Source organism: Phoca vitulina, unplaced genomic scaffold (genome assembly GCF_004348235.1).
Source record: "Phoca vitulina isolate PV1807 unplaced genomic scaffold, GSC_HSeal_1.0 scaffold9, whole genome shotgun sequence".
In the NCBI taxonomy this organism is placed as follows: Eukaryota; Metazoa; Chordata; class Mammalia; order Carnivora; family Phocidae; genus Phoca; species Phoca vitulina.
The window spans coordinates 37974663-37997282 of NW_022589712.1; the positions used below are offsets into that span (position 1 = coordinate 37974663).

General features: G+C 41.3%; 1 protein-coding gene across 1 annotated transcript in view; it reads right to left on the reverse strand.

Annotated features, from left to right (window-relative positions):
• Nucleotides 1-22232, reverse strand: part of RNF217 (ring finger protein 217) — a 144527-nt gene extending 122295 nt beyond the window's left edge. Inside the window, exon 1 of the mRNA XM_032407948.1 lies at nucleotides 21363-22232. Within this exon, the coding sequence (XP_032263839.1) occupies nucleotides 21363-22232 (870 nt within the window). The remainder of the gene's footprint in view (nucleotides 1-21362) is intronic.
• Nucleotides 22233-22620: the final 388 nt, after the last annotated feature.

The window sequence follows — 22620 nt, forward strand, 5'->3', positions numbered from 1 at the left end:
GAGAATGTTCCATGGGCACTAGAGAAGAATGTGTATTCTGTTGCTTTGGAATGGAATGTTCTGAATGTATCTGTGAAGTCCATCTGGTTCAGTGTGTCATTTAAAGCCTTTATTTCCTTGTTGATCTTTTGCTTAGATGATCTGTCCATTTCAGTGAGGGGGGTGTTAAAGTCCCCTACTATTATTGTATTGTTGTTGATGTGTTTCTTTGCTTTTGTTATTAATTGGCTTATATAATTGGCTGCTCCCATGTTAGGGGCATAGATATTTACAATTGTTAGATCGTCTTGTTGGATAGACCCTTTAAGTAGGATATAGTGTCCTTCCTCATCTCTTATTATAGTCTTTGGTTTAAAATCTAATTTGTCTGATATAAGGATTGCCACCCCAGCTTTCTTTTGGTGTCCATTAGCATGGTAAATGGTTTTCCACCCCCTCACTTTCTTTTTTTTTTTTTTTTTTTTTAAAGATTTTATTTATTTATTCATGAGAGACAGAGAGAGAGAGAGAGAGAGGCAGAGGGAGAAGCAGACTCCCAAGGAGCAGGGAGCCCGATGCGGGACTCGATCCCAGGACCCTGAGATCATGACCTGAGCCGAAGGCAGACGCCCAACCATCTGAGCCACCCAGGCGCCCGCCACCCCCTCACTTTCAATCTGCAGGTGTCTTTGTGTCTAAAATGAGTCTCTTGCAGACAGCATATCAACGGGTCTTGTTTTTTTATCCAATCTGATACCCTGTGTCTTTTGATTGGAGCATTTAGCCCATTTACATTCAGGGTTACTATTGAAAGATATGAATTTAGTGCCATTGTACTGCCTGTAAGGTGACTGTTACTGTATATTGTCTCTATTCCTTTCTGGTCTATGTTACTTTTAGGCTCTCTCTTTGCTTAGAGGACCCCTTTCAATATTTCTTGTAGTGCTGGTTTTGTGTTTGCAAATTCCTTTAGTTTTGGTTTGTCCTGGAAGCCTTTTTTCTCTCCTTCTATTTTCAATGACAGCCTAGCTGGATATAGTATTCTTGGCTGCATATTTTCTCATTTAGTGCTCTGAATGTATCATGCCAGTCCTTTCTGGCCTGCCAGGTCTCTGTGGATAGGTCTGCTGCCAATCTAATCTTTCTACCGTTGTAGGTTACAGACCTCTTGTCCCGAGCTGCTTTCAGAATTTTCTCTTTGTCTCTGAGACTTGTGAGTTTTACTATTAGATGTCGGGGTGTTGACCTATTTTTATTGATTTTGAGGGGGGTTCCCTGTGCCTCTTGGATTTTGATGCCTGTTTCCTTCCCCAAATTAGGGAAGTTCTCTGCTATAATTTGCTCCAATATACCTTCTTCCCCTCTCTCTCTTTATTCTTCTTCTGGGATCTCAATTATTCTAATATTGTTTCGTCTTATGGTATCACTTATCTCTCAAATTCTGCCCTCGTGATCCAGTAGTTGATTATCTCTCTTTTTCTCAGCTTCTTTACTTTCCATCATTTGGTCTTCCATATCACTAATTCTCTCTTCTGCCTCATTTATCCTAGCAGTTAGAGCCTCCATTTTTGATTGCACCTCATTAATAGCCTTTTTGATTTCGACTTGGTTAGATTTTAGTTCTTTTATTTCCGTTTCTCTAATATCTTCCATGCTTTTTTCAAGCCCAGCTAGTATCTTTATAATCGTCATTCTGAACTCTAGTTCTGACATCTTACTAATGTCCATATTGATTAGGTCCCTGGCAGTCAGTACTGCCTCTTGTTCTTTTTTTTGAGGTGATTTTTTCCATCTTGTCATTTTGTCCAGAGGAGAATACATGAATGAGAGAACAAAATGCTAACAGGGTAACAACAACCCCAGAAAAATATACACTAAACAAATCAGAAGAGACCTGAAACCATGAGAAAAGAAAGGGAAAGAAAGAAAAAAGAAAAAGAGAAAAGAGAAAAAAGATAAAAAAATATGATCAAATATGGTCAGGCTGGTGCATAGATCAGTGCCACACACTAGATTTTGGGCATATTTTGGTCTGTTAGAAGAATGTGCCTCCCAAAATTTTATAGAAAGAAAAACTTACATATGTATAAAAATAAGGGTAAATATGATGAAGGGATGGAATATGACTGTAAAGATGAAAATTATAAAAGATTTTATAAAAGGAATTGATAAGATAAGAAGTTGGTTGAAAAAAGAAGAGGAATTAAAAAAAAAAAAGGGAGGGCGCCTGGGTGGCTCAGTTGGTTAAGCGACTGCCTTCGGCTCAGGTCATGATCCTGGAGTCCCGGGATCGAGTCCCGCATCGGGCTCCCTGCTCGGCAGGGAGTCTGCTTCTCCCTCTGACCCTCCTCCTTCTCATGCTCTCTGTCTCTCATTCTCTCTCTCTCAAATAAATAAAATCTTTAAAAAAATAAAAAAAAAATAAAAAAATAAAATAAAATAAAAAAAAAAAAGGGAGAGAATGTGATCAGGCAGGAGACTAGAACAAAGCCATACACTAGAGATTTAAGGTATATTTTGGTCTCTTAGAAGAAACTGTATACCAAAATTTTAAAGAGAGAACAATTTATATATATATACCAAAAATAAGGTTAACTACTATGAAGGGATAGAATACGACTCTAAAAATGAAAAATAAAAAAGATTTTTTAAAAAAGGGATTGATAAGATGTTGGTTGAAAAAGGGAAAAAGAAAAATTCAAAAAAAAAGAAAAAGAAAAAAAGAAAATTAAAAAATTAACTTTGAAAGTCTAAAGAATCGGGGAAAAAAAGCCATGAATTCTATGTGCTGTATTCCCCTAGTGCTGGCATTCTTCCATTCTCGCCGATCAGTAAACTTGGTCTTGGCTGGCTGTTCTTGCTGATCTTCTGGGGGAGGGGCCTGTTGCAGTGATTCTCAAATGTCTTTGCCGGAGGTGGAATTGCCCCGCCCTTGCCGGGTCCAGGCTAAGTAATCCGTTTGGGTTTGCTCTCGGGAGCTTTTGTTCCCTACAAGCTTTCCGTACAGCTTTGGAGGACGAGAGTGAAAATAGCGGCCTCCCAATTTCTGCTCCAGAGGAGCCGAGAACTCGGGGCCCCGCTCCTCAGTGAGCCCCCAGAGAAAAGCAGTCAATCACTCCCATCTCCCTGGTCTCCGGCCGCACTCTGTGCTCACCCGGCCTGTGACTGAGGGTTTCTATCTCTGGCATCCGACCCCATGTGGAGTCTCCAAACCCAGCAGATCCCTGCGGTGCGCTCCCACACTGCTCCTCCCAGGGGAGGAAGGGGAGTCTCCCCGGATCTGCCGCTTGTTGGGTCCCTGCTGGAAGAGCAGTGGCCCGACTGTGCTGCGGATCACGGTTTATGGCAACCCCGAGCTGAGAGCCCACTCCTCGGCTCCATCTCTGCAGCCGGCTTCCCCTCTCCGATACCTGGGAGCTCTGCCGCACTCAGGCACCCCTGGTCTTTCTGTGACCCCGAGGGTCCTGAGACCACACTGTCCCAGCGAGGGTTCCATGCCCCGCTTAGCCACTGGAGCGACGTCCCTCAGCGGAGCAGACTTCTAAAAGTTCCAATTTTGTGCTCGGCGGCTCTATCACTTGCCAGTAGCCAGCTGATGGAGGCTCCCTCCCCCCACGGTCTATCCTCCCGAATATCACCTCAGATTCACTTCTCTGCAGGTCCTACCTTCCAGAAAGTGGTTGCTTTTCTGTTCAGAGAGTTGCTGCTATTCTTTTCTTCGATATTCTGTTGAGTTCGTAAGTGTTCAGAATGGTCTGATCCCTATCTAGCTGAATTCCCGGGATCAGAAGAAATTTAGGTCTCCTACTCCTCTGCCATCTTGCTCCTCCCCCTAAGATAAATTCTCTTGATCGTGATGTAAGAGTGGCTTTTTTAAAATGCATCTGCTGAATTTTATTTGCTAGCATTTTATTTAGGATTTTAAAAATTAGTATTAATGAGGGAAATAGAACTACAATATCCTTTTTCTTGTTTTTGTATTTTGCAATTCTGCCTTTATGAAACTCATACTAGCTTCAGAATATAAACACCTTGTGCAATGTGCAAGCTTTCCGATACACCAACCCATTAAGTGTCTTTTCCAAGAGTTATATTATAGGCAAAAACTGAAACTCAGATCTTCTAACTCCAAGCCTCTTTTTACTGTCCAGTAAGTAGCACTGCATTTGAAAAAGGTCCACAAGGCACTGGAGGAAACTAATTAATCTTACTGGGAATGAAAGATCACCATTACACACCTCCCCCCCTTACAAAAGTGAAGGTTATCATGGAAGACAGACTAGAATGACCAGTATGAGTATTAATATTTCTTACTGGTCATCTCTGTTCAGGTAAATGTGTGACTGGAAAGAAGGTAGCTTGGATACATTGATGTCTACCTCAAATTAGATGACCTCTAAGGTCCTTTCCAGCACTGAGAGTGCAGGACTTAAATCCAGTAAACCACTACTCACTCTCTAAATTTACATTTGTCCTGGCCATATTTCAGCTGCTACCTCAATCTTCTAATTTTTGTGTCTTCCTCTCTATACTAAATAGACATGACTGTTCAGAGCTCTAGCCCAATACCTTGAGTATCATGAAAAGCAAATAACCATCATAATTGGACAGACTCTAGCTCCTGAGACATAAAAACCTTTCAAAGTTAGTGGCTCTAAACCTTTTTTGGGGTAATGGCATGAAAACTCAACAAATGTTATGGAGCTACTCACAACAGAAAGGATTTTGCATAAGATTTAGGGCATTTGTAACCATTCTGAAGACAATCTATGAACTGGTAAGATTACCAAGTCAAGAACTCCTACTTGGGACCAACAAGGAGGCTGAAGCAGTGAACAGGAAATATACAGAAAGCATTTTTTTTCCCTTTGAAACAAAATACTCTAAAAAGTGGACTTCTGTGACAGTTACATCTACTTCTTCCCTTTTGTCACTGACAGCGACCTGCTAGCCAAGGAAAGATGAATGACTTCCCTTCACAGTTCTTCAGTCTCACTCAAAGATAACATCCGAGTAATGCAAACCCATTTCCATTCTTCTTATCAAAAACCTAGTAAATTACTTTCACATACCATAATGGCATCAACTTGGGACATTTTTTTCCTGTATAAATATATCAATGATGTAGCCAGTGTAACTTGGGAAACAAGGGTTTGCATATCATATAGAAAATTTTTAAAAGTTTTAGAGTGTAGGTACATAAGTAAAACAATTGTTTGTTTTCAGGTAGGACCTACCACATTATCAAATGTAAATATATTACTAACGATAGTCTGTAAGATGGTAATGGCTATAAATTATTACATAAATGTGTTATTTATACAAAATGCAATGCAGGAATACTTTTTTTGGTTGGTTGAGGATGTGGTTTAGACTATGGGATTTTTGCATAAAATGGGTATCAACCACATTTTTGCTATAGAAAATACTAAAGTGTCTATAAAGTGAAATAAACATTGAAAAATATTTTGTATTACTTTATGAACTAGCTTCTATTTTTCAATAAAATAAGTACTTCTAAGGAAAAAAAATGTTAAAGTGTTGAAATCCCAAAATCAAATCCCATTCCTACTTATAGAAGAAAAATAGTGAATTCACTTTGAAGTGATTTGATTCTTGAAGATTAATACGGGGGGGGGCAGTTAATAATAATAATATTTCAATTTTATTGAGTTGTTATAATGCCTTATTTCAATAAATAAGGCATTATAAACTTACTGAATATTCTAAACATAAAACATGAAGTCTAATTTTTAAATTACTTTACCTTTTCTCAAATTGTTTTATAAACATTGAAGTACTCTGACACACTACCAAGTATGACTATTCACCCTATCTAATTTGAAAATATTTTAAATTTCGTAAAGACTACTGTTCCATAAATTACTTTTATCAAGTGCTAAGAGTTAATGGAGAGATGACTGAAAAACCTGCCATAATACAAACGTAAAGGGTTTATATTCTTCTAACATCTAGGCAACCTGTACATGAAAGAAATCAAATCTATTTTAAAGATAAATACTTGAGGTTTTCTCATAATCTTTTAAATAAAATCACATCAATATTTTATGACTTCAACTGAAATATTTCTGGTTTTACGGTCAATAACAGTGTCATTAGAGGAAACACTTCAGGATGCTCTGAAATAAACAAATGAAAGTATAGGCCCAGGAGGAACTCAGTTACTCAGCATAAAATCAACAAAGCCAATCTTTGTTTAAGTAGTTGCTTTCTCAGTGTACTCTTACTGAAAACAAGGACAAAGGCAGACACAATCAAAATAAAACAGCCATTGCCTGAGTGAGCCCCAACCCCGGGCCTTTCCCATTAAAGGTAGAGGAAGTGGGACTGACACCGAAAGAGAACACTGTTACGAAAACAAGAATTAGAAGAGATGAGCATGTGTAACAAGATAGGAATTGACTGAGGAAGCACATGACAGTTATTTAAAAACAACTTTTGAAAAGTAAGGACAAGAACTAAGTAGAATGACCAGAGAGTTCTAATAACTTCCTCTTAGAATTGAAGGTTGACCAGTAAGATCTCTATGATCTGTGGGAAAGTGGGGTATGAGTTCCTGTTTGTTTTACATAATGATGAAAGCAAACAAATTGAGCAAAGATTAAAAAGAGCAAAGTGTAAAAAGTTAACAGAGGACAACTCAATTTCCTTGATAAATTGATTCTAATAATCAGTAAAATAACAACTATAGACACCTATTCAAGAGATATTTTCATATTTTTTGATCGGTGAGTTTTTACATGGTGTTCTTGGAACCAAACATTTAAGACCAACCAACCAAACAAACAAACAAATCCATCCCAGACAGGTAAATTGTTAAAAGGAATCAAGTTGAACAGAGGTTCAACAGAGGCTGTAAGGACAGGCCTGACATTCTGTTGTGCCAAAGGCAATGCACTCCCAAACCTTGTAAAGGCAAACCCTGAAAAGTGATAGAATAGGAGACAGAACCATCTCCAGTGTTGGCACACTTGTTCAAACCACTGTCATCTCTGCTCTGGATGACTACAATTGCCTCCAATCCACCTCCCTGCTGCTCTTCTTGCCACCCCACCCCTCAAACATAATTCATTCTCCACATAGAAGCCAGAATGTTTTTAAAGCATTCATTGTCATTTTACACTTCTACCAAATGGTCCAGTGACTTCCCATCACACTTGGAATAACACACCAATTCCATAGCCGGGCAACACAACTCTACATGATTTGCCTGCATCTACCTCTGTGAGCCATTTCTAAGCAGGCTCCCTTGGCTCTCTGGTCTTGAAACAGAAGGACACTGGGACCCTCTCTGCCTATGGTGCTCAGCTCTGTGCTAAGGTCTTTGTTCTGCTGACTCTTGCTCACCATTCAGCTCTCATCTCTCCACCATATATAATTGCCATACTATCCATCTGAACTTCTCTCTCTAGTCATGGTGCTTGCACCCCCTCTCGATTTCCACAGGTGTGTTTCTGAGTGTATAGGCATGCTTGCTCACTCCACCAAGTGGAGAGATGCCCTACCTCTAACCTCCTTCTCCTCTCCCTATGCATCAAAAACTATTTTTTAAACAGTAGCCAAGTTCAAACTTTTTCTATTCCCATAAACACAGCTTTCTCTTCCTAGAACCACTTAAGTCAACAATCAGCATCACATGATTTAGTCATAAACATTCCTTAATCTTTGCCTGGAGAGCTTATTTTTCACCTACTGAATTTCTAAACTTGCCACAAGGACAGATCACAGACTACTTATGGGGATACATTGTCACTTCTCATAGTGATTAGCAGAGTGCTAAGCAAATATTCTGTGTCTGTAAATATTTTTAATAGAATAAGAGTACTCTAGCTCCCTCCTCCCCTTTGATTCCTTTAAACCCAACTGAATACTAGAGAACTGATCTTTATAGCTTGACCACAGTGAAAGAAAGTCTTGGCCAGTGGAAAAGATTTCTCAATGTAAACATCTCTGTAACTCACTGATCTATTGGAACATGCATTTTAATTTGTTTTTCCAGAAGTGGTGATGAGATAAATAGTAATTCTTCCATCTTGTTTCAGCCAGTCTTATGTTCAGAAGCAGTCAATTTATGATATGACTGTGTAGAGCTAAGGTAGTTTATGGCCACACATCAGCACGTCATTAACCAGCCTGTGAGGAGACTGCCGGCTTGGTCTTGGCCTCATGAGCACCCTGAGCAAACAAACAGGGCTCTGTCCATCCATCTAGATTATAACAAGCCAAAAGGATATTTGAACAAAATAATCCAAAAGTTCCAATGAATTTTTTTAGCATCTTCATTTTATTTTTTTAGTTAATGATATAAAACATCTTAATAAAAATATTAATAATTGTGAAAGGAATATGTTAGAACTAGCTTCCTTATTTTTAAAGATCTTCATTTAGCACTGGGTGATACTGGTGCTCTAAGGTCTGTGTTCAATTTATTTTGATACACTGTCTAATGACTGCCAGAACTGAAAAAACACCTCCACATGGATATAGAGATGCAAAAAAATGCAGTTGCTTTACTTACTAAATCATTATACTTATATTTGTGTCTCATCTACCAATTATACAAAAAATGGTGCTGAAATTCACATAATAGATTTATATCTTCCCTAATATCAATTAACTACTCTTACAACTAATCAGAAAATGATAAATTTTTAAACAAATGGGTTAAAAACTCTGAAACAATTCATTTGGATGAATTTTAAGTGGGATAGAAAATTGTTTCCTAGTTTTTAAAGTTTGTGGATATGCTTTTTAGAGAAAAAAACGTATCTGAACAAATAGTATTTTTTCAAAAATCCTGAAATCTAAAAAAAAAAAAGTATTGGGATAAATTACTATTCTTTCAAGTGTTCTCTTTCCCAACATTCCTTCTGAGCTCTCCCTTCATCTTTTTTTTTTTTTTTAGATTTTATTTATTTCTTTGAGAGAGAGAGAGCAGGAGCGGGGAGGAGAGGGAAAAGCAGGCTCCCCGCTGAGCAGAGACCCCGATGCGGGGCTCTATCCCAGGACCCTGGGATCATGACCTGAGCCGAAGGCAGACACTTAACCAACTGAGCCACCCAGGTGCCCCAAAGCTCTCCCTTCATCTTAAGGGTGAAGCCTCAATGACTCATAAGGTGGCATTAAAAACTAGCAACTGAAAAGGTAAACCCAAGGGATATCTATTTTGGTTGATTCAAACTACACCTGAAACACATGAATTTACCTGTGAATGACTACACTTAGATTTTTACAAATCAAGATCAGCAAATAATCCTCTCATGATACATCAATAAACAATCTTGAGACCTTCACACATACACATGCAATTTTAGCATAAAGCACCAACACACTGGATACAGAATATTTTTCTTTATTTTTAGAAGCCTATTCTTTTCAAAGTGTATCTTTCACAACAAAGAGGAGGAAAAAAGATAACAAGAAAATAAAAAAAAAAAACCACTGAAGTTAAGGGTAAAACTAGTTTAAAGCAAGATTAAATGAGAACTCTTGGGATTGCACCTGTCATTTCCCACCATGGGCCTCTCTGGCTGGAGAATTTTAAAAAACAAAACAAAACAAAACATACTCTGTACAGAACTATGTGAAGAAATTCACTTTCCTCACCAAGGTCAGATGTTTACATAAAAGAGGTACACTAAGAGCAGGCCGTATCAAAATCACTTCTGATTTGATCCTACAGCTCTACTTAGACATAAACTAATGAACCAAACAGGGAATATCAGAAAAAAAAATGGTATCGTCAAAGGAAACAAAATGCTGGTAAAATATTATGAGCAATTGCTTTATTTTACCTGCTGTTTAAAATTTTTAAGTAACCAGAGGAAAAGGCTGCAGTGATTTAACTTGCCACATACAACTCAGAGCTAAAGAGCTTCAGGAACACTGAGTATGGCCAATAATCATGTGAGGAAATAAGGCAAGAATCAACACCACAAAAAGGGAAGTAATTTGCTAGGTAGCCTATAATTAGCCTCTGAATCTTACAGTAGAGAATATTATTGAGGCAAATAGCTTAGGAAGATTTAAAAAGGGATTAGTCGTTCACATGAATGAATAAGCCCAGAATTTAGTTACCTGAGCCAGAGGGGAAAAAAAGGCACATCATAAAAGCTATCTAACCCTTCTGTTTCAGGGTATGCAGATCCTCAATCCAGAAGAGATTTCTGAGAAAAATATTTATACTACTGGAAATTTGGAAATTATTAACCAAATGATAAAATTACCCAAGCTAGACTATCACAAACAATAAATATCCAACAGCGGGCCAATTTAGCAAAGATTAACTAGGGGGGCACCTGGGTGGCTCAGTCGGTTAAGCATCTGCCTTCAGCTCAGGTCATTATCCCAGAGTCCTGGGATCGAGTCCCACGTCTGCTCAGCGGGGAGCCTGCTTCTCCCTCACCCTCTGCCACTCCCCCTCCTTGTCTCTCTCTCTGTCAATAAATAAATAAGATCTTAAAAAAGAGAGATTAACTAGGCTGGTCAATTCTAAGGTGTCATTAGAAATAATATTATTTCTGTATAGGAAGTGCCTGATCTACAAAAAAATATGTTACATCAACTGTTTTTACTCAGAAAGATACTTAACTTTTTCAAATAATAATTAAACCATTACTGAAGCTAAAATTTTCATATAATGGAAAGGAAATTATATAGAATAATTTTAACTGGGGTATATAATCAGAATAACTAGAAGCTGATCCTGATTGGGAGATATTTCCATTACAATGGAATTACCTAAAATATTTAATTTTAAAAGAGAAAGGCTTCTACAACAAAAGTTCTGCTTAAATAAATAAATAAAGCTCTACTATTAAATTATTCAAGAATAAAGCATGAAAACACAACACCAAAACATATTAATCAAAATAATGATATGAATTGGAAATATTTGATAAAATGATCCATTAAGACATTAAATTTAAAAAAAAAAAACAAACTTCAGCTTAAAAGATTTACTACCTAAATTGACAACATTTTTTATTTTTGTCTGAAGCAGTGTGATGGTTTAAAAATGTGGCCCAAATTCCTCCACACTTGCACAAAAAAAGCTGGGGTCTAAGTTCTTTCCTCTTGAATCTGGGCAGGCCTGTGACTGCTTTGCCAAGTGACACTGAATGACTTCCAGAGTTAGTGCAGAAAAGATCATGTAGCTCCCACCTGGCTGCCTTGAGACTCTGGCTCCAGGGGATGCCAGCCCCCGTGTCAGAAGCCTGCTGCCCTAAGACTAGCACTCCGGCAAGGCCACGGGCAGGCACTCCTGTTGATAGCCCCAGCTGAGCTCCCTGACAGCCACGTGAGTGAGCGGACATCTGCCTACAGCCTCATGAGAAACCCCGAGTGTGAACTGACCAGCTGAGCCCTTCCCAAATTTCTGACTGATACGTCATGATCAAAATAAAATGGTTGTTTTCAGTCCCTAGGTTCTGGAGGAATTTGTTAAGCAGGGGACACAGTAACCAGAATAGGTCCTATAATTAAAGAAGTACCTCTGTGATAGATGGGTTGTCAGGATAGACTCAGGCCACAGCATTCCATTGCACTCAGAGTTTAAACATACGGTGGAATAAGGTACCAAAAATTCAGGTTCAAATATTACCTTATTTTTCCACCAACATACACCTATTATAATTTACTTTCAATCATTCACTCAGCCTTTTAACAAATATTTATTGAGCACCTACTCTATCCTGGGCTCTGTGCTAAGTGCTAGTTGTAAACACAGCTTAAAGAATAGGGGTGTTGGGGGCAGAAAATTAACCAAACATCAAATCATCACTTAGACATACAATTACAAAAGGGGATAAAAATACAATGGCAGCAGAGGGAAAAGGACTCTAAAAGCATTAACGGCAGACTGACTCAGTCTGGAGACTTAAGGAAGGCCGAGCTCTGAAGGACAAGGAGAGATTCACTCACCAAGGCAAGGAGAGAGGAGAGTTGGAAGGGAGAAGGCACTGATGAGCAGAGCAGAGGCCAAACAGCAGCAGTGTTATGAACTGGGATCTTTACAGGGAGCAATGGGAAGGAAGGGCTTCCAGGTTTTTAAGCAAGATAATGAAATATCAAGACTTCATTTTAAAATATCGTTTTAGCTATCTATCGCAGTATTTCATATATTGACAACACCAGCCTCCAGTGTATTAATTATTTATGGAGTAACTAAGTAAGTCCACTCCACAGATATTCATTTCATGCCTCCAACATGCCAAGAACTAAGAAACTAATCAGCAAAAAAGACTGTCTCTACATACATCAAGCTTTACAGTCTAAAGGAACATAGAGCAGGAAATGGGCAATTTATATACAGTGAAATAAGAATCTTACCATAAGTACAGAGGGTTGTCAAATATTGAAAGGATGCTTAATCCAGATATAAGGAGTCCAGAAGAATTCCCAAAGGAGATGTCTAAGCTGAGACTAGAAGAATCAGTAAGTGTGAAAGGTAAGCAGAATTAGGGGAATAAGGAAAAAAATCAGATCCCCCTGAGACAGAATCTCATGTCACTAAAGGTAAAGGCTCATAATTAAGAGAGTCACAGAGTGTTCAAGGAACAGAAAGAAGTTTTACATGGGTGTACACTTAGAGGGGAGTGGTAAACGAGAGTTTGATCACTCAGGCACATGTAAACTCTCTTTAGATTCTATTCTAAAAGCAAGAGGCAGACACTGAAAAGCTAACAAGGGGAGTGCCAAGACCTGTAGAGCATCTTACAAAAAACCCTCTGGCTATATAGTGTGGAGAACAGATGGGAAACAGTCAAGATTGGAACACTGGGACCAAGTGAGAAGCTGCTGTTGGAATCCAGGATAGAAGTGGTGGAGGCCTCAGCAGGGAAATGTCAGGAGAAATGGAGAAAAGTAGAAAAAAGGATAAAATTATTTTCAGGAGGTAAAATTGAGAGGACTTGATGATTAATTAGGTGTGAGAGGCGAGGGAGAGGAAGAACTCAATGATGACTCCCAAGTTTCTGACCTGGGTACAACTGATGGAAAAGGGGAACCCCAAAGGAGGAGCAGGGCTTCAGGGGTGTGGGAAGGAAGATGAGAAAAGGGAGAGGTAGTTTTGAGTTTAAGGTGGCTGTGGCTGGGACATGCAAGTGGAAATGGGCAGGAGAGAGATGGCTATATGGTGCTGAAGGTGAGAAGAGCAATTCAGGCTAGAGAAAAAGATCTGGAAGTCAAGAGCACATAGGTGTTACTTGAAAGAGTGGCTGAGCTTGTCCCACTAAGAGCAGATCGTGTGAACAGAGAGGGGGTTAGGCTAGGACCAGGCAGACACCAATGTTAAAAGATGGTAATACAAGAGAAAGCTCAAATGGAAACAAAAGGAATGGCCAGAGAGTTAAGAAGAAAACAGGTGAGTATGTTGCCATTAAAACTTGACAGTAAGTCAAATTATAGCTTTTTTTAACTCAATTTCTCTTGATTTTCTTACATGAAGATGAGGCTGGGTTTGGTAGAAATCTCTCTCTGGACCTGGGCAAGAGTCCTCCACTTCCTCAAAACATGTGATTAAGTTTCTTCTCCTTGGACTAGAAGCCTTGTGATTTTGTACAATACAGATATAAATTTAAAAGAAAAACGAAACAAATATATTTGGGTTACAAATAAGATAATAAATGTAAACAATGTGAAAAGGCCATGGATTTTAGAGCCAAATGGACCTGAACTGAAATCCCACTTCCACCATTTCTCAGCTATGTGATTTAAGGCAAGTTATTCAATCTCTCTAACCTTGAGTTTTACTGTGTAGCATTCCACTATCTGCAGCATAGAAATGGAGCTGTTCCTATTTTCTCAGACCCACTCTAATCAGAAAGCCAACCCCACCAGTGCCAATGAAAACAGTACTGTTCACGGTTGCAAATAACCTCCTTGTTGGGGAAATCGATGGTCAATTTCAACCCTCATCCTGCTGAAATTATCAGAAGCATTTGACAAAGATGATTAGTCCTTCTTTTTAAAACACCATAATGGTTTGCTTCTGGGTAACCACTCTACCTTGGTTCTCTTCTTGCCTACCTGGCACACTCCCTTTTAGACTCTTTCCTGGTTCCTTCACGTGTCTGGGGTTCCATATTAGTCTATGCCCAGACTCAGCCCTCCTTCCCTATCTACTATCACTCCCCAGGTGACCTCAGCTAGGCTCATGGCTTTAAATATCATCTACATGCCCCGAGTGTTCAAATGTGTATCTTTTGTTCAGATCTCTCTTCTGAATGCCAGACGCCAACTGCCTACTCAACACTCCTTCATGAATGTCTAAACAGCTTTTCAAACTTAGCACGAACTCCTGATTCTCCCTAAATCTAGTCCTCCTACAGTATTCCTCATCGTATTAAATGGCAACCCCATTCTTCTAATTGCTTTGGCTCAAAATCTGAGTCATCCTTGGCTCTTTTTCTCTCATCCCACACTCAATGATCAGCAAATTCTGTCAGCTCTATTTTCACGATATATTCAAAATTCAACCAGCTCAAGCCATAGTCACCTCTATCACCTTACTCTGAACTATACCATCTCTCTGGCTTATTGCCATAGTCTTCTGACTTTTTAAATTTCATTCTTGACTCCTATAGTATATTCCCTACAAGAGCCACAGTAAATCTCTTTTAAAGGTTGTTATATCTGGTTAGCTCAAAATCTTCTTATAGTGCCTTATCTTGCTCAAAGGAAACACAAATTCTCTATGGTCCTAAAGCCTTCTCTGACCAGCTTTCCCACTTCTGCTGTTTTCCTCTAATCACTCCCCATTTCATTCCCTATGCTTCAGCCACATGGACCCCTTTTCCATTCCTGGACCACCCCCAAGCATGTGCCGGTCTCTGGAACTTTACACTATTTCCTCAAATACCCTCATGGTTTGTTCCCTTACTGCCATCATGAAGATCTCTATTCAAAGGTCACCTTGTAAAATCCTCCCTGACAACTACCCCCCCAACTGTAAATATATGAAGAACAATCTCCTCCCCACTATTTCTTTTCAGCCTTCTATTGTCTCTTTCTCCATAGCCCTCATTATCCCCTAATATACTAAGTTAATTATTTATTTTATTCTCTAGCTTCCCCCAGCCTAGTATATAAAGTCCATGAAGCCAGGGACTTTATCTGTTTTAGTTCTCCGAATCCCCAACACCTACAACAGTGCCTGGGATATAACAGGTATTTAATATATAAGTGAATTAAAATTAAATAATAAAACATGTATAAAGTGTTTAAAATATAGATGTTCAATAAATGGTTGTTCTTATTATTTGTGGAAACTTAAAAACTCAAGGGTAATTACCCCAAAATTGATAAGGCAAATAGCACTGATAAAGTGGAAAGAGAATGACATACTTCAGGAATTATTTTCCTGCAGACACTGAATTTTTATTTTAAGACATAATTTGATTTGGGAAGGTCATTTAGTTTATCATATGAAACTCTTCTGACAAAGTGAATTTGAACAAAATAAATGAATTTTTAAAATATTATAAATTTATAGATTTGCCATAATGTCATGAATGATCCAAAACAAACCTAGCAAAGTTATATTTTCTTTTAAGGAAAGGTAATAAATATTTTGGAAGGAGCAAGCTATTTAATAATATTCTATTTCCAACAATTAGAGCTCTGAGAAATATGTATATTAAGAAATAAATAATGGATGAATCTATTACTCTGGAATAAATATAATAGGAGGAATTGTAATGTGTTTCCTAAATGGTAAGATGGTGTTCCAGAATTGGTTTAATAAAATCCTCCCAGAAAGTATGAAGAAGGGACCCACAGTTGTCTGGCAACATAAAAGCTTATTTATACCACCAGATAAAGCTGAGAAAGAAATACTGCGCATAATTTAGAAGGCTCTAAGATGGCTCCTTGAGGGAATTTAATGCATTTATAGAGTATCTCATGGTTCTTGGCCTACTGGTACCCAAGAGATGTTTGTTATATGCATAAATGGTACACTAATACATGAATACATTAATTATAAGAAATTACCACTCAGGTGTCTGTCAACAGTGCCCATGACGAACTCTTTTTTTTTTTTTTGACGAACTCTTAATAAAAAGCTGGGAGCTTAGGGGAGCTTGGGTGGCTCAGATAGTTAAGCGTCTGCCTTCGGCTCGGGTCATGATCCCAGTGTCCTGGGATCGAGCCCTGTGTCAGGCTCCCTGCTCAGTGGGGAGCCTGCTTCTCCCTCTCCCTCTGCTGTTCCCTCCACTTGTGCTCTCTAGCTCTATCTCTCTGTCAAATAAATAAATAAAATCTTTAAAAAAAAAAAAAGCTGGGAGCTTAAGTCCAATGCTCTTCTTTTTCTCTCACATCAGGAGTAAGGAAGAGACTTCCAGTATAAAAGCTGAGCTCTAGGGCACCTGGGTGGCTCAGTCGGTGAAGCGACTGCCTTTGGCTCAGGTCATGATCCCATGGTCCTGGGATCGAATCCCACATCGGGCTCCCTGCTCTGCGGGGAGCCTGCTTCTCCCTCTCCCACTCCCCCTGCTTGTGTTCCCTCTCTCGCTGTCTCTCTCTCTGTCAAATAAATAAATAAAATCTTAAAAAAAATAAAAATAAAAATAAAAGCTGAGCTCTACTTTAGAAAGTAAAAAAAAAAAAAAATCACCACTCTAAAGGTTTCAACTGCCGCCTTGGGTAAGTAGTACTACACGTCCTGTTATTTGCGATCCCTGAGGCAGTGGAGCACAATGCCGGGTTTCTCTTTGCAGCCTCATCTCCAGACAGCTGGAAGAGACCAGAAGGGAAACACTCAGGCGGCACACAGACTAGGTCCTGCTGGCGCAGAGTGCAGCCCTCAACAGGAGATCCCTCTGCAGGAGGTGAATGCCACTAAAATCAGATTTTGAAAGGTAAAAGAAAAAAGAGGTTATTAAAGAGAAATGAAGATGTTATGAGAGACATATTATTAAAGAGACAGAAGTGAGAAGTAAGGGCATGAGTTAGTGAGGTGTGAAAGCAAATGTTATCGCACCCTTCAAATCCACGTGTGAGCACACACACGCAAAGTCTGCACACAAAAGCCCAAGTGGACAGAGGCCTTAACCCTCACTTTTCGAATGCATTGAGTGATTTAACAGATTTCAGTCTCATTATTCTTCACATTTTCAGGACTATCAAAATCACACCTGGCATGACAGGATCTGTAAATTCACACCTGAGTGAAGATGGCTGCATGCAAACTGCATCTTGAACACGTTAGTTTCTGAAAATATACAGGTTGGTTTAAGATTTAAAGGGAAAAAAGTAGGTTACACTTGTACCCGGAAAGGTCTGCATGACTCAGAGTTTAATAATAGGATACATAAGATGTCACCCTTAGGTCACTGATTCTAGGGTGACTATAGTAGACTGCCATTTTAAGACATCACCATCTAGCAGCTGTTTTGTTCACAATCTGTAGAAGAAATGTGTTGCTTGTCTCTATTAATACTCATTTGACAGGTGTATACATTCCAACTCACATGCATCTGCCAATTGGAGCCCTTTGAAGCAGGGTGTTGAAAGCCACGACAGCTGTTACCTTTAGACAGTCCTTCGCATGCCCAATTCTCTCCTTTATCTAAAGAGCTAATTATTAATACTTCAAATTATAACAGATTTTTGTGTCTAAAACCCAAGTCACAAAGGAAAGATATCAATGGAAGATTTCTGAAATAAGCACAATTATCATTCTCTGGGACAAAGAAGGCAACAATCTTTCCTCCTAGGAAGATGTGGTAGAGGCCAAACAGGCTGAGGAGGTCAACATTTACAAGAGCTCAGTGACCTGCAGGAGACTACAGACATCCCGCCAGGACTGTGTGCTTTTGCCAGAGGTCACTGGGAAATACTTCTAAAACGTATGTATTGACGATTTATGTACCTAGGCAATATAAACTAATGTAGCTTCCACTATGTCATGGTGCTCTAGAGCCTCTGAGTCAACACCTATGTAGTGCCAAAGATTATAATTTATCAGTTCACCCCTTCACCATGGCAAGTGAAAAGTGGATGGTACATACTGCACTGTAAAATCATTACACTAAGGGGGGTTTCCTGCAGCCCCAGTCACGGTGATGACTGGAGGAGAATTATGTTTTGAAAAATAAAGCTATTATTTCTAAAGCACAGTATGTAGGTATTTAAGTCATGGCCTAATCTGCTTTTTCTGTGCTGAAATAATGCCCACATCTACTCATCGGCCTTTGTTACATATTCAGCCCATGGTGGCACTCATGGAAATAAGACATCATCTAAAAATCCGTGTTCTTACCTTCCAAGCTCATACCTTCCTTCAAAGAACTCAGCATCTCCATTTAGAAGAAGGTTAATTTAACCAGGCAATATTCCAATTCACATTTAGTATGAATTTTTAATGTTTGTATAAAATGCTTAATAGAGGCTCTCCTTTATTTTCTTAAATGATGTTAAATAATGCGCTATTTGACACAAATTCAAAAAAATGGTGAAAAATGTCACTAATAACTTTTTATTTCAAATACATCATTTTATTTTAAAAGGTCTCAAGAGCCCTGCAAGTTCAGGCTTAACAGATTTTAGTGTGTCAAACCCAAGAAAGCTTATGAAATGAGAAAGAAAGCACTCACTGTGCCCCTTTGATCTGGCTCAGAAAGGCAACAAAACAACTCTGTAGTTTGATTTTGTTTTGCTTTAGAACTGGTATGTCACTGCAGATCATGGCCTGCAACTCTATTTCACTGATGAGGAAATTAAGGCATAGAGAGGTTAAGTGGCAAGGAAACACAGACCCTTTGAGTAGAAGGGACCTTAGAATTAACATAGGCCAGAAATACTACAACCACAGGCTTGCATTATTCATCTGACTGAAAAAAAAATGCCATTTTCATAAAAGCTAAAAGTCTGTCTAAAAAATCTTTAATTCTAAGTTTAATAGCAAACTTAGCAGACCTATTCTTTTGTCTGCTATAAAACTTTTTCTTTCGTCTTAAACATGAAGAAGCTCAGAGTAGAATTTAGTGCCCAAGCAGAATACCACTTTCTGGCCATGGTTACTAGGGGTAATCTCATCCTGTCACTCAGCTCTTCCTAAATTCCGTAACTATTATTTGAGCATCTGTTCTATATCCAACAGCATTCTAGGTGCTAAAGATACAGCAGTGAACAAATCATGTGAAAATTCCTGTCTTCAGGGAAATAAATTTTTTAAGTATAACAGAGTATGTTAACACTATGAAGAAAATAAAAAGCAGAAAAGGAGATGGGAGTGTGGAGTGAGGCTCAACATTAAAAAGAGTGGTCAGTGAAGGCCATTTGAGTGACATTTGCATAGAGATCTGAAAGAGAGAAGGGGGGAGGAGTGAGCAAGCAAAGGGAATGGTATCTAGGGAGGATATTCCAGGCACAAGGAGCAACAAACCACAAAAGCCCTGAGGTAGAAGTATGCCTGGCCTGCATGACTCATATTTTTCTTGTTCATTATTTTAAATGAAGTATGTTTTTCTTTATTGAAAGTTCTGTCCAATACTTTGGAAGACAATCAGGGACATTCATACAATCCTAATTACTACAGATAAGCTTCAGATTCACTTCAGAGGAGTTTTTAGTGGTTATGTATTACTATTACACTGCATGCACCCTGCCGCCCTTCCACTCCCCACTCCTCTTCTCCATTAGAGATCAAAATATTGACTTCCCAAAACTAACTTATGGAGATTTAAAGACAAAATCTGCCTTGGGGAAAGGGCCTACCTTAAGGAAATCAAACTGCAACGCAGAATACCCCAACCCACAGGGACTCCCTCCCTTGAACTTTTAAACCCACAGCCTTTAAGGATTGTGACTGTTTCCATCTCATTATATGCTACCTTGTGCTGTTCTTGTATACACATCTGCTCTCCTAGTGGGAGCAGGGCCCATATTCCTGGGAGCAGGGCCCATATTTTGGGAATGTCTGAATCCCACCACAGGGATCTGCACACGGATGGCACCAATATCTGTCTGCCGATGATGTCATAGAAACCACCACAAAGAGAGCAGACATTCCTCCCGTTTTAAGTATCTGTTTGTGGATAAAGCATGAAAGAGACATCAGTCTCTTACAGGCGTTTGGATAATCTCAACCATCTTGGCCAAGTTACTGTTTGTGTAACATTCCATTCTGTCGAAGTTTCCCTTTGCATTTTTGGTCGGGCACAGCACACACTTTCGGTCTAGACACCAGCATGGATTACCCACTGAACACAGAGGAACCACACCGGGTGGCATCCCGTTCCGTTCACTTCAGCCAACATCCTTAAACACTTATCACAGGAAAGAAACTCGACAGAAAACTATCAAACACCAGCCACGGCCCGTACAGTCTGGCAAAACAGACACATAAGGAACAAGTTCTGTGCATGCAAGACACGCAGAAGTATTTTGAAAGTATATAAGCAGTGGCCCAGAGGGTGAGGTAAGACTTCACAAAAAAAAAGCTGGTACCTGAACAGCCAGGGTTTTGAAAGACGACTAGGCCTAGGACAGTCAAACACGGGATCAAAGGGCATTCCAGATTGTGCACAACACTGACAGAAACATAACAGACTGCAAACTGCTGGAGGAACTCATTCCCCATCAGTGAAGGAAAGCTGGTCTGTTGCACTCTGAAGCTTTCCAAGAAAAAAAACAAGCTTTCAAATAAGGAGCTGAGGAGGAAAGTTTTACCACTGCTTGTTTTGTTAAACCTCTTAGCCTTGCTTTGCTTTGTTTTGCTCTGTTTTGTTCCCTCTTAAAGAAATAAAGTACTGTGCTGGCATAAAACTTCAGTGAGGAAAAGCACTTCAACTTTAGAAAACGTCTAAGTGGGCAAGGGCCAAGGAATGAATAAGTGAATGAATGAATAAGTGAATGAATAAAAACATAAATAAAACTTTTCTAGACTATGTAAATGGAGCAAAATTAAAAATTCAGTCATCATGGACCTGAAATATTCATTCCAACCCTTCACCAACTCAATAGGTACTTATGGTATTTGGTGCCCACTATTTGTTAATTTCCGGAAGACCAGGCCCACGAGGCCCTCTCATTGCCCTCCTTTTTGAGCGAGCTCTTGCTTGCAATTTAGTAAAAGAAAGAAGCAGAGGACAATTCATTGTAGCAGGTTCCCTCCACTAAAGCCTGAAGCTCATGCAGAGTTAAATTCCAGTTAAGGTAGCCAGTGAGGTCAACACACTTAAATAATATTACAACGACAAACAACTGTGAGATGTGAGAAACGTGTCTGACAGAGGTCCTTGATAAGGGTGTCTCATCACCTCTTCCCGTGAGCCGGGAGCGGGCGAGCTGGACTGCCTGGCCAGGGATTTGAAATGCTGAATGGGGAACAGAAGAGGGGACAGAAGGGGGAAAGTTACCTGGGAGCTCAGGTAGACTTTGAGGCACTCCTCGCACACGGCCTTCTTGCAGCAGGGCAAGGGCTTGATGGGCTTGTCTTCCAGGCACACCCGGCACATCAGCACCATGAGGGGCACGTAGGGATCCCCTACCCCACCCAGGTCAGAGTAGGGTGGAGCTCCCAACAGGCTGGGCACGGAGAACGGCTCGGGCGCCAGGTAGAACTCCAGCTCGATGCTGCCGCCGTCGGGGGACAGGGGGTCTGTTGGGAGGGACAGCCGGGGGCTGGGGAAGGAGGAGGGGGTGCTGGGAGCGTTCGTCACCGGCGGAGCCCGAGGTGAAGACGCGGGCGGCGAGAGCTGCTCCGCGGGGGGGGCTTCGGGCAGGTCATTCTCCACGCAGAACACCGAGCAAAAAACTTGTCTCTTGGCGGGGATTGGGCGCCGCTGCCCCAGCACGTCCAGGACCAGTTCGTCCGCCGCCCCGACGCGGGTCCTGGGCTCCGGCTCCTCGCCTGGGGGCGCGTCCTGCTGTTCATCCCCTCCCTCGTTTCGGTCCCCAGCTTCCTCCTCCTCTTCCAGCTGCTGTTGCAAAGTCTGGGGGTTGAGGGGCCCGGTAAGTGCCAGTCCCGCGGGCTGCCCGGGCGCTCGGCTCCTCCTCCCGTCCGGGCCCCACCGGCTCCTCTCGGGCTCCGGGGCGCTCGTGTCCGCGCAGCCCGAGTCGCTTCCGCAGCCACCGCCGCTCGGCTCCGCGGAGGCGGCGCGCGGCCCGGGCTCCCCGGCGCTGTCCCCCCGCGGCCTCAGGGGCTCGGGGTGGCCCGTGGCGCCGCCAGCGGGGGCCCGCGCCTCCTGGGGCCCGCCGCCGCTCACCGTGCTCTGCTCCTCGCCCATCGCCACCCGCGGCCCGCGCCGCCGCTGCCCATCCAGCCGCCGGGACCCCCACCCGGCGCCGGCGGGCAGCGGGGGCAGCGGCTCGGCTCGACTCGCGGCTCCGCTTCTGCTTCCGGGTCCCTCCTCCGGGGCTGGGACTCCCCGAGCTCCCTCCGGGGAGCCCGTGCTCCCGGGCCGCGGCAGGCGGGGAGCCCGGCCCGGTCCGCTGCTCCTCCTCGTCGTCCTCCGGCGCGGCCGGGGACCGCCTCGGGGGCGCCGAGGGCCGCTCGCTCCGGGCGCGGGCGCGCCCGCCCCTCATGCAGGTCGGGGCGGTGCCGGGGCCCCCGCGAGCCCTCGGGCGGGGCAGAGGGTCCGGGGAGGGGAGGCGGCCGTCAGTCCCGCGCCATCG